The 12502-nt window shown below is 40.1% G+C and overlaps 1 protein-coding gene across 4 annotated transcripts in view; it reads left to right on the top strand.

The window, feature by feature from the left end:
- The window catches only part of SLC9A6 (solute carrier family 9 member A6), a 57098-nt gene extending 44952 nt beyond the window's left edge, over positions 1-12146 (top strand). For all 4 annotated transcript variants that reach the window (XM_077888202.1, XM_077888201.1, XM_077888200.1 and 1 more), the window contains 2 exons: positions 2614-2719; positions 9379-12146. In XM_077888202.1, coding sequence (XP_077744328.1) covers positions 2614-2719; positions 9379-9651 — 379 coding nt within the window. In that variant the 3' untranslated portion in view covers positions 9652-12146. The remainder of the gene's footprint in view (positions 1-2613; positions 2720-9378) is intronic.
- Positions 12147-12502: the final 356 nt, after the last annotated feature.

The raw sequence follows: 12502 nt of genomic DNA, 5'->3' as shown, positions 1-12502 counted from the left end.
TCTTCTAGTCTGTGAACACAGTAGATCCTTCCATTTATTTAGATCTTCTTTAATGTCTCTCATTAATGTTTTATAGTTTCCAGTGACAAGTCTTGCGCATCTTTATAATATTTACTATCCCTAAGTATTTGATGCTATTGCAAAAGGTATTTATTTTATCTTCTACTTGTTTGCTCTTAATATATAGATCTACAATGGGGTTTTTATATATTGACCTTGTATCCAACAATCTAAAGTTTACTTATTATTATAAAATACTTTGTAGATTCTTTCTTATTTACTGTTCATAAAATCAAATGAAAAATAATGTGTTCTTTTTTCTTTTGTAACACTTTACATTTTTTATGTCTTATTACACTGGCCGGACCTCTCCAGTACAGTGTTGAATATAAGTGATGATAATGGAAATTTTTGTCCTATTCTTGACCTCGGGAGAAAAATTTTTAATAAATCACCATTAAGTATGATGTTAGCTATTGCGTTTTGAGATAGCCTTTGTCAAGTTAAGGATACCCCTTCTGGGCAGCCCGGGTGGCTCAGCGGTTTAGCACCGCCTTCAGCCCAGGGCCTGATCCTGGAGACCGGGATCAAGTCCCATGTCGGGCTCCCTGCATGGCGCCTGCTTCTCCCTCTGCCTGTGTCTCTGCCTTCTCTCTCTCTCTCTCTCTCTCATAAATAAAATCTTTATTAAAAAAAAGGATATCCCCTTCTATTTCTAGTCTGCCGAGAGTTTTATCATGAACAGGCATTGAATATTATTAGATGCTCTTTCTGCATCAGTTGAGATGATCATGTATTTAATTTGTTCTCCTTTAATCTGTCATTGTGCTTATTTTCATTGAATACTAAACCAGTCTTGCATGGCTGGAACAAATACCCACTTGGTTGTGATACACATCCCTTGTGTGTGTCACTGGATTTAGTTTACTGACATTTTTGTGTCTGATTTTTGTGTCTGTTTTCATGAGTGATACTGGTTTGTGGGTTTTTTTGTCATTGTTGTAGTGTCCTTGTCAAGCATCTATAACAAGATAATGCTGGTTTAGTGAAGTGAGTGGGGAAGAATTTTTCTCTTTTTTGATCTTCTGGAGAATTGATATTTTCTTCCTTAAGTGCTGGGAAGACTGTACCAGTGAAGTCACTTGGGCCTGGAGTATTTTGTCTGAGAAGGATTTTTACTTCTTTAATAGATATAGGACTAGTTCTCCTTTTTATTTTTATTTTTTATATATTTTTAAGATTTTATTTATTCATGAGAGAGACACACACACGGTGGGGAGGTGGGCAGGGAGCCTGATGTGGGACTCGATCCTAGGACTCCAGGATCATGCCCTGAGCCGAAGACAGATGCTAAACCGCTGAGCTACCCAGGGATCCCCTAGTTCTCATGTTTAAAAGACTATTTGAGAGAGAGAGAGAGCTTGTGCACACACAGGTTGGGGGAGGAGCAGAGGGAGAAGCAGAGAAGAATCTCAGGCAGACTCTGCACCAAGTGTGGAACCCAGCCTAGGACTCAGTCGCACAACCCTGAAATCATGACCTGAGCTGAAACCAAGAGTCAGACACTTAACCAACTGAGTCACCTAGGTGTCCCAAGACTATTCCTAATTTTTAATTGAGGACAGCCTTAGGTTGTGACTTTAGAAAGTGAAGAATAGGGATCCCTGGGTGGCGCAGCGGTTTGGCGCCTGCCTTTGGCCCAGGGCGCGATCCTGGAGACCCGGGATCGAGTCCCATGTCGGGTTCCCGGTGCATGGAGCCTGCTTCTCCCTCTGCCTATGTCTCTGCCTCTCTCTCTCTCTCTCTCGCTCTCTCTCTGTGTGTGTGTGTGTGTGTGACTATCATAAATAGATAAATAAATAAATAAATAAATAAATAAATAAATAGTGAAGAATATTTATATGTGTTTTTCTCCCATTGTCTCTACTTTTTCTTGATTCCCTCTTGTTTTCTTCCTGGTATCATATATATTATCATGACTTTTTATTTTTTGGTGAATAAATGAATACGGAAATAAGGGTCTATGATAGAGGAATTCATGATACATATTTTTTTCAACTTTTTTGGAATTAAATTTCCTTTGATACAAAGTTTCAACTCCTTCAAGAGGCCAGCTGAATTCACAATAAATGATTAAAAACATTTTTGCTACTAAATTCTGCAACTGGAAAATTTCATCTTTTTTCTAACTCTTAGCACTCTTTACTTTCTACCATTCTCTCCTTCAGTGCTAAATTGAGAGTGATTCTGTCTTCCCTTTGGTTTTAGTAAAATCAGAAAGGCAATATGATGTAGTGGACATGGCAGAGGACTTAGAATCCAACCAATCTGGGTTTGTGTGTGGGTCCTTCACTTGCTTCATTGTGTGACTTTTAAGCAGATCATTCCTTTCCCTGAACCTTGGTTTCCATTTCTATGAAACAGAGATCATAACAAAATCTCCCTTTCCTGTCTCACTGGCATAATGTGGTGATGAAATAAGGCAACATATGTGAAAGCCCTTTGCTGTCCTTTGAAGTGGTGGGTACACCTTGAGGGTGGTGGTAGTGATCATGTGACTTGTTTTTTTGCGTTTGCGAAGACAGGTATGTGGCTATTCCTTAACCAGCACAGCTATCTGAAGCCTCTATTGACGCACAGTGGACCTCCTCTCACTACAACACTCCCTGCCTGCTGTGGGCCCATCGCCAGATGCCTGACCAGCCCCCAAGCTTATGAAGTAAGTTGGTTTTATCGAAAACCTAAGTACTTCATGAAGTTAAATTTATCTGCTCTGTGGCTGCATCACTGGTTTGTTTTTGCTTTGCTTGCCTTTAAGGTGATAAAACCCATAAGAGGGAATATAAGCCTATTTTGCCCAGCCAGAAAGTACATACAGATACATAGAGAAATCTATAGATGCAATTCACAGTCTCTGAAACATCATTTGAAAACAGATCTAGGGTATTACCTCATCTGTCAGTGATTTCAGTAAATAATTCTATTTTCACAGTGGTTTTCGTTTATTTGCAGTATGTGGCCAAAGCTTGGTACTGAATGTGTTATGTTTTCATCTACTAATTAGAGTGGTCACAGTCATGTTGAAAGGATTAATAAAACAATTTTTTTATACCCCTAAAGTGCAACAGATGGTCCTTTACTTCAAACCTGCCAACTTTTGGACATCCGGGAGAGTTTATCTACCAGTGTTCCACATTGCTAGGCAGCATGAGCATGTCTAGCTAGAACCTAGACAGTATTTTTTTTCCTTAGCTATTAACATGTGATTGGTGATTCGGCAAGCATTGCGACACAGAAAGAAATGACAAATGCTAACCAGCCTTTTTTTTTATTTCAAATGTACAACTTTATTTATTTTTAATTTTTTAAAATTTTTTATTGGAGTTCATTTGCCAACATTTAGCGTAACACCCAGTGCTCATCCTGTCAAGTGCCCTCCTCGGTGCCCGTCACCCAGTCACCCCAACACCCCGCCCACCTCCCCTTCCACTACCCCTTGTTCGTTTACCGGAGTTAGGTGTCTCTCATGTTTTGTCACCCTCACTGATATTTTCACTCATTTTCTGTCCTTTCCCTTTATTCCCTTTCACTAATTTTTATATTCCCCAAATGAATGAGACCATATAATGTTTGTCCTTTTCCGATTGACTTATTTCACTCAGCACAATACCCTCCAGTTCCATCCACGTCGAAGCAAATAGTGGGTATTTGTTGTTTCTAATGGCTGAGTAATATTCCATTGTATACATAAACCACATCTTCTTTATCCATTCATCTTTCGATGGACACTGAGGCTCCCTCCACAGTTTGGCTATTGTGGACATTGCTGCTAGAAACACTGGGGTGCAGGTGTCCCAGCATTTCACTGCATCTGTATCTTTGGGGTAAATCCCCAGCAGTGCAATTGCTGGGTCATAGGGCAGATCTATTTTTAACTCTTTGAGGAACCTCCACATAGTTTTCCAGAGTGGCTGTACCAGTTCACATTCCCACCAACAGTGCAAGAAGGTTCCCCTTTCTCCACATCCTCTCCAACATTTGTTGTTTCCTGCCTTGTTAATTTTCCCCATTCTCACTGGTGTGAGGTGGTATCTCATTGTGGTTTTGATTTGTATTTCCCTGATGACCAGTGATGTGGAGCATTCTCTTATGTGCTTGTGGCCATGTCTATGTCTTCCTCTGTGAAATTTCTGTGCTATCTTTTGCCCATTTCATGATTGGATTGTTTGTCTCTTTGCTGTGAAGGTGAATACATTCTTTATAGATTTTGAATACTAGCCCTTTATCTGATACGTCATTTGCAAATATCTTCTACCATTGTGTAGGTTGTCTTTTAGTTTTGTTGACTGTTTATTTTGCTGTGCAGAAGCTTGTTATCTTGATGAAGTCCCAATAATTCATTTTTGCTTTTGTTTCTCTTGCCTTCATGGATGTGTCTTGCAAGAAGTTGCTGTGGCCAAGTTCAAAAAGGGTGTTGCCTTTGTTCTCCTCTAGGATTTTGATGGACTCTTGTCTCACATTTAGACCTTTCATCCATTTTGAGTTGTTTATCTTTGTGTATGGTGTAATAAGAGAATGGTCTAGTTTCATTCTTCTGCACGTGGAGGTCCAATTTTCCCAGCACCATTTATTGAAGAGACTGTCCTTTTTCCAGTGGATGGTCTTTCCTGCTTTGTCGAATATTAGTTGACCATAGAGTTGAGGGCCCACTTCTGGATTCTCTATTCTGTTCCATGGATCTATATGTCTGTTTTTGTGCCAGTACCACACTGTCTTGATGACCACAGCTTTGTAGTACAACCTGCAATCTGGCATTGTGATGCCCCCAGCTATGGTTTTCTTTTTTAATATTCCCCTGGCTATTTGGGGTCTTTTCTGATTCCACACAAATCTTAAGATGATTTTGTTCCAACTCTCTGAAGAAAGTCCATGGTATTTTGATAGGGATTGCATTAAATGTGTAAATTGCCCTGGGTAACATTGACATTTTCACAATATTAATTCTTCCAATCCATGAGCATGGAATATTTTTCCATCTCTTTGTGTCTTCCTCAATTTCTTTCAGAAGTGTTCTGTAGTTTTTAGGATATAGGTTTTTACATCTTTGGTTCAGTTTATTCCTAGGTATCTTATGCTTTTGGGTGCAATTGTAAATGGGATTGACTCCTTAATTTCTCTTTCTTCAGTCTCATTGTTAGTGTATAGAAATGCAACCAATTTCTGGGCATTGATTTTGTATCCTGCCACACTGCCGAATTGCTGTATGAGTTCTAGCAATCATGGGGTGGAATCTTTTGGGTTTTCTATGTAGAGTATCATGTCATCGGCGAAGAGGGAGAGTTTGACTTCTTCATTGCCAATTTGAATACCTTTTATTTCTTTTTGTTGCCTGATTGCTGAGGCTAGGACTTCTAATTCTATGTTGAATAGCGTTATGAAAGTGGGCATCCCTATCATGTTCCTGATCTTAGGGGAAAGGCTCCCAGTGTTTCCCCATTGAGAATGATATTTGCTGTGGGCTTTTTGTAGATGGCTTTTAAGACGTTGAGGAATGTTCCCTCTATCCCTACACTCTGAAGAGTTTTGATCAGGAATGGATGCTGTATTTTGTCAAATGCTTTCTCTACATCTATTAGAGGATCATATGCTTCTTGTGTTTTCTTTTGTTGATATGATCAATCACATTGATTGCTTTACGAGTGTTGAACCAGCCTTGCATCCCAGGGATAAATCCCACTTGGTCATGGTGAATAATCTTCTTTTTTTGAATCATTTTTTTAAAGATTTATTTATTTATTTGTTTGTTTGTTTGTTTGTTTATGAGAGAGAGAGAGAGAGAGAGAGAGAGAGAGGCAGAGACCAGGAGGAAGGAGAAGCAGGCTCCATGCCGGGATCCTGACGTGGGACTCTATCCCGGGAATCCAGGATTGTGCCCTGGACCAAAGGCAGGCGCTAAACTGCTGAGTCACCCAGGGATCCCCTGACTAATCTTCTTAATGTACTGTTGGATCCTATTAACTAGTATATTGTTGAGAATTTTTCCATCTGTGTTCATCAGGGAGATTGATCTATAATTCTCCTTTTTGGTGGGGTCTTTGTCTGGTTTTGGAATTAAGGTGATGCTGGACTCATAGAATGAGTTTGGAAGTATTGCATCTCTTTGTATCTTTCCGAAAGCTTTAGTATAATAGGTATGGTTTCTTCTTTAAACGTTTTATAGAATTCCCCTGGGAAGCCATCTGGCCCTGGACTTCTGTGTCTTGGGAGGTTTTTGATGACTGCTTCAATTTCCTCCCTGGTTATTGGCCTGTTCAGGTTTTCTATTTCTTCCTGTTCCAGTTTGGTAGTTTGTGGTTTTCCAGAAATGGTCCGTTTCTTCTATATTGCCTAATTTATTGGCGTATAGTTGCTCATAATAAGTTTTTTAAATCGTTTGCATTTCATTGGTATTGGTGGTGTTCTCTCCTTTCTCATTCATTATTTTATTAATTTGAGTCTTTTCTCTCTTCTTTTTTAAGGCTGGCTAATGATTTATCTATCTTATGAATTTTTTCAAGGAACCAACTCCTGGCTAACCAGCCTTTATTTTAAAACATGAACTTCTTATTTTTCAGGTTCTTTTTTTAAAAAAAAACTTTTCTTCCAACCCAACCCTTCAGAAATAATCTGTGGCATCAAATATAGTACCCACATGAACAAAGCCCACCACCTGGACTAGTCTGATGCAACCACTTGAATAGAGCAGCAAGGCAGTGGCAAAGCAGTGTAGTCATGCAGCATGTAGTTTTCTACAACGTCCTCTGTGGTATGTTAGAGCAGAGCCCACAGAGGATGGACAGGAAAAGGAGTCTTAATGGAGGTGGCACCCACAGGGCAGGGTGCCCTATAGCTTTGTGGTACATTGAGTCCATGTACCTTTCTGACAGATCATACCAGGGTGAGGGGAGCACCTATGTTGTCTTGTCTCCCTGCCACATTGCCCAGGCTCCCCTCTCCAGCAGTTTCCGTTTCCTCTGTGCCCTGTTAGACGAGACTCTGTGTAGAGTGCAGCCAGCTTTGTCAGTTCAGTCAGCGAGGCTTGGCTCTTGGATTCCAGAGACCCACTCACTGTCACCAGAAGCCAGGAGTTCCACAATAACTGTGGGTCCTGTGGAATATAGCAAAATACAACATTGTTGTATTCATTTCCTAGGACTGCCATAATGAAGTGCCACAGACTGAATGGCTCAACAGAGATGTGTTGTCTCATAGTTCTGGAGGCTCGAAGTCTGAAGTCAAAGTGTGGGCAGGGGTGGTTCCTGCTGAGAGCTATGAGGAAGAATCTGCTCCAGGCCTCTCCTCAGCTTTTGTCTTTATCTTCACATGACATTGTGTGGGTGGGGGGCAAATTTCCCTTTTTTAAAGGACACTCAACAGTCATATTGGATCAGGGCCCATGCTAATGACTTCATCTTAACCTGATCATCTGCAAAGACCCTATTTCCATGTAAGATTGCATTCACAGGTACTGGTGGTTGGGATTTCAACATCTTTTGGGGAGATATCATCTAACCCATAACAACCATAAAACTTAATTTTTAATGTTATTTTTCATTTAATTACCTACTTTTTTAGTTATAAAAGTTACCATACTTGTGGCCAGATATTCAAACAGTATGGAACAAAGTGAAAAATCAAAGTTTGCTCCTTCTCCCAACTACATCCCCCCCAGAGGTAGTCTTTATGAAGGATTTATTGTGTGTCCTTCCTGATATATTTTATCTGCACAAACATACATGTCTATATAGCTTAGTTACAGTTTTATATAAATGAGATCACAATTGCATTGTCCTGCTACTTGTTTTTTTTTTTCACTTGATGACATAGCATGGCTACCTTTCTATGAGTACCTGAAGACCATTACCTTCTCTTTATCCATGGCTGAATAGTGTGGCTGGACCAGCATTGATTTAATCAGTCTCCTGCAGCTAGACCTTTAGGTTGTTTCTTTTCCTTTTTTTGTCATTACAAACCATGTTTATGGGTAAAGGCACCCCAGAGCTTTGTTGTGAGTATTACTCAGGAAGGGGACAGACCCTAGTGAGCTTTCACGTTATACTGCACCAGGCAAGAGGGCATTCTGGTTGGTTGGTGGAATGAGTTTGTTTCATTTTTAATTCACATGGCTTTGAGTATTTAGGCAAATTTCGAGCAATAACAAATTAAAACTGTTTTAAATTTGTATCAGTCTCCTTAGTCTATCTTAGACAAATTTAAGATTTCCAAACATAGCTTAGAAGAGCTGGATGTCAAAGTTTGTATCAACTCTACTTCTCTGAAGGAGTATTAGTCACAGAAGCTTTTTTTGCCAGATCCATAGGAGTGTTTAGAATGATTGTTTCACTTTATATTAGAAAACAATGACTTTTGGATTTTTAAAAGTCATATGTACTTATTATAATAAAATTTCAAACAGTGTGGAAACATAAGATAAATCACTAGCAATTTTATTATGCAGAATTAATGATCATCGTTTTGTTGATTACCTTTCCAAACTTTTCTCTGCACGCATAACATTCTTTTATTTACCAAATTGGCATTACATATGCTTGATTTTTCCCCCTTTTGTAGAACTTTACTTAATTCTACTCTTTTGGCCACAAAGTCTCCATTAGAACCAAAAGCTTATTGAGCTGGAACACAAGTATATGGTGAGGGTTCAGCATATTTGGGGGATATTATATCTCTAGGCATTGTTCATATAGAAGTAATAGCTTCACTTACATAAATCCACTCAATAATCCATCAGACTTACATTTGGAGGATACTTTCTGTGTGCCCCTACCTGTTAGGTGTTTGGACTACAGCAAAGGGGCTCAGAGGCTAGTAGTGTGAGATGTGAGAGCAGACCAGTGCACCTGCAGTTGTGGTACAGGGATAAAGGGCACTGTAGGGCCAGGAGTCAGCACAGGATGCCGGGAGAGAACACAGGAGGCACACTGAAGCCAGCTTTGCTAGATCATAGAAGACGTCCAGCAGGAAGGGACTTCCTTTAACCAAGACCTCAGTGATAAACAGGCTCTACTCCCAGGAAGGAGGGCAGGGGAGACAGGAGGTAAGAGGAAGCATGAGTGATTTGGGCACCTTTCAGCAGTTCAGACGGCAGGCATACAATGTGGAGGCTGGAGTGGGTGAGGCAGGTGCAGGGGGCTGGGGGTGGGGAGGGGAGGGCCAGACTCACGCAATATCTTTAAGCTAAGGTGAGGGCTATAGGCTTTATCCTGAGGGCAGCAGGCTAGCCCTAAAGGGTTTTTAATAGGGAATCCTTGCAAATTCTTCTATTGAAAATGTTTGTTGAGTCGCATAGCAATTCTTAAGACTTATTTTATTTGCATTTAGAACCAGGAGCAATTGAAAGACGATGACTCCGATCTTATTCTCAATGATGGTGATATTAGTTTGACATATGGGGATTCTACTGTGAACACCGAATCAGGAGCATCTGGTGCCCCTAGAAGGTTTATGGGAAACAGTTCCGAAGATGCCTTGGATCGGGAGCTTGCATTTGGGGACCATGAACTGGTCATTCGGGGAACACGCCTGGTTCTTCCTATGGATGATTCCGAACCCCCATTAAATTTGTTAGATAATACGAGACACAGTCCAGCCTAAGCTTACTAATACTCCCTTAGTGATTTGTAAAATTTGCACATGTGATTGTGAAGAAATTTGTACTACCTAAAAAGTCCCAGTGCATGTCTCTGAATGTTTAAGCTATATAAATGCTCTTTATATGGCATTGAGAGAATATAAATATCTGTACAAGGCAGATTGTGAACAAACTATTCTTTTACATTTCATTGGCTGCACTATGTAGATTGGATCTGTTTTAGAAAAAAGTTATTTTCACAGTGATGTTGTGTGTTCTGTTAGCTTTATGTCTCAGTTAAAGTATAAGAAGTGACAGATTTACTCTTTACACTTACCTGATACTTAACTAGAGTACCAAGTTCTTGTGCCGTGAATTAATTTTGTTTTGTGGGAGGGGAGGGAGAGGAAAGAGGGAGTGCTATCTCTGGGGAAGCCCAGGGAGAAAGAATATCCTTTGTTGGGAAACTTGTGTTTATTGCTGCTGCCTTGGTCATGACCTTTGCCTTTCCTTTTCCTCTGGTGGCCTGTTGTGGCATTAGAGGTTGATGGCAATCAAATCATATCCCGTTGGAGTTGGGAGTGAAGTGGTTGGGGGGGGTGCTCTTTTCCCATCCCTCACTGTGAAGGAACAGATTCATTGACTATAGCACACTGGTGTTTAGAAAAGAAGGGGTACAAATGACATCCAAGACTTTGTTCTTTTCTCCCAGACCAAGACCATAGGAAGAAGGAGTCACATCATCCAGCCAGGTTAGCCAGAATACAGGTATACATAGTGCAGGGCACATGGTTTCCACTAGCAGGGACTGGGGCAGAGCACAGGAGCTGAGTAAAGAGAAAGGGGGGAAGTGCTTCGGAGATCTCTCTTCCCAAACGTATAAATAGTCAATACCAGATAAGTTTAAATAAGAAACTCAGTTGCTGCTTACTTTTTGATTATATACTTTATCTGTATAGCAAGCTTTGTGGTCAGATGTTTTTATATCAATTTAAATCGCTGCTCTTTAGCAGCTGAACAGGAGCAAAATGTAAAATTTTTGAATTTACTGTGTCTAATTGTCATTCGTTAGTCTGTAGCTGATGTTTAAAGTTAATTTATGACTCCATGATTGTTCCACACTACATCGAAGTCAGTCCGTAGAGAAGTGCACCACTACAGAGAGCTTATCATAAGGGCAGTCATTCTTTTATGTGTACTGGCTGGAGTTGTCTTCATTTCCATGTTACTTTTTAATATGAAATACTTAAGCTGCCGTGTAGGGGTGTGTGTATGTGTGTGTCTGGGCGGGTGGGTGGGTGAGTGTGCGTGTGGTTTTTTTTTTCTTTTACAGTTTTCAAGGAAGAATACGTAGCAACTTCCCATTTCCTAGTCAGAGAATGACAGTAGATTCTATTTTGTAACACTGAAAATGCCTCCAGGTGCATTGAATGCTTAGAAGGGGGCTACTTTCTGATGCTGATCCCAACCTGTTAATGTTTTGGAAAACAGATTTGAACTTTTGTGGGTCTTTCCCCACTCAGGTCCGAGTAGCAATGCCTTAAATCTTACCCAATTCAAAAACTGATTTGTTCACATGATGTTCAAGTTTCCCAGCAAAAGCTGTTTTTCCAAACAAAGTATGTACTTATTCTCCCCCAAGGTACTTGTACTGTTGCAAACACTCCTTGAGATTTTAAGGGAATTCTACTATTGTACCCTTGAGTGGCAGCTCTAACTGTTGGCATAGCCATTTGTTATGTAGTGGTAGCGACTTTCCTGCTATGCAGGAACCCTGTGAAGTGTGCATTTTATATGACGTGTGCCTCTTCTTGCTGTCTCTAATTTCTTGTTAATGTGTGTTTGAGGGGCTTTGAGCTTCAGCGTCATTCACCCACGAAGTTATTCAAGTTGTAAAAGGTCATACAAGAAATTAACAACTACCTTTTTATTCTGTCAGGTTACTGAGCTCACTTTATGAAAATGGCTGTAAATACTTAGCATGACAAATTCAGTAACTTGTCTCTTTCAGCATGCATAAGACTTTTTCTTAGGGAAACCGATACAGCTTGAGTCAACTAAATCTGCCTTCGTACTCTATCAAAGGAGAACCAAGGCTGCTGTGCTTATGTCAGCATCTGGAAGATTCTCCTCTACTCTAATCTGTGTGCACATCTCTAAGCAAAGAAGAAACAACAAACTGTGCTCATATACCCATTGGTTTTCAACACCTGAGTCAACTTGAATGAAGGACAGTCTGAGTTACCATCACGCACAAGTAGAGCTGCTCTTGGACTTGCTGTTCTTTTCTCTGTGAACCGTACACGTTTGAATGACAAACACTGCATCTTTTAAAGTTATTTTGTAAGGTTCCTTGGCATTTTATCCTCGTTGTCCGTGTTTGGCAATGTGCTGTTAAAGAAATAGACTTAATCTATATGTATTTTTTGTTTTCCCCTGGAGTACTTGGACAGATGTTATAGTGGTTTCTTTTAGGAAAAATCTGTCATTAAAAAAATTATAGCCTTGCAAATAACCACTCACCGTATTTGAGTCACAGTTTATTCTAGTGAGTAGTAAAGAGTGCTGACTTCATTTGTTTTTCTACCTATACACCTACTGGGAAAGCAGGGAAGACTGATATTTTAAAAAAGAACAAACAAAACTACCAGAACATAAGGTATGGGGTTGCTAATCTGGGGGACTTTTGTGTAAGACTGGACGTATTTGCTTGTGGTCACAATTGGACCATTTAAGAAATGACACTCAAAGCAGTCAAATTCTGTCACACTGATTTGTAGCCTGTTAGCTTGGTAGTGGATAATGTCTTGAAAATGTTAGTTCCATGATATGGTGAGAGTAGATTCTGTGTCCAGTTAGGTAGAAAGACCATCC

This window comes from Canis aureus, chromosome X, assembly GCF_053574225.1.
Source record: "Canis aureus isolate CA01 chromosome X, VMU_Caureus_v.1.0, whole genome shotgun sequence".
NCBI lineage: Eukaryota > Metazoa > Chordata > Mammalia > Carnivora > Canidae > Canis > Canis aureus.
This window is presented reverse-complemented; position numbering and strand designations above follow the sequence as displayed.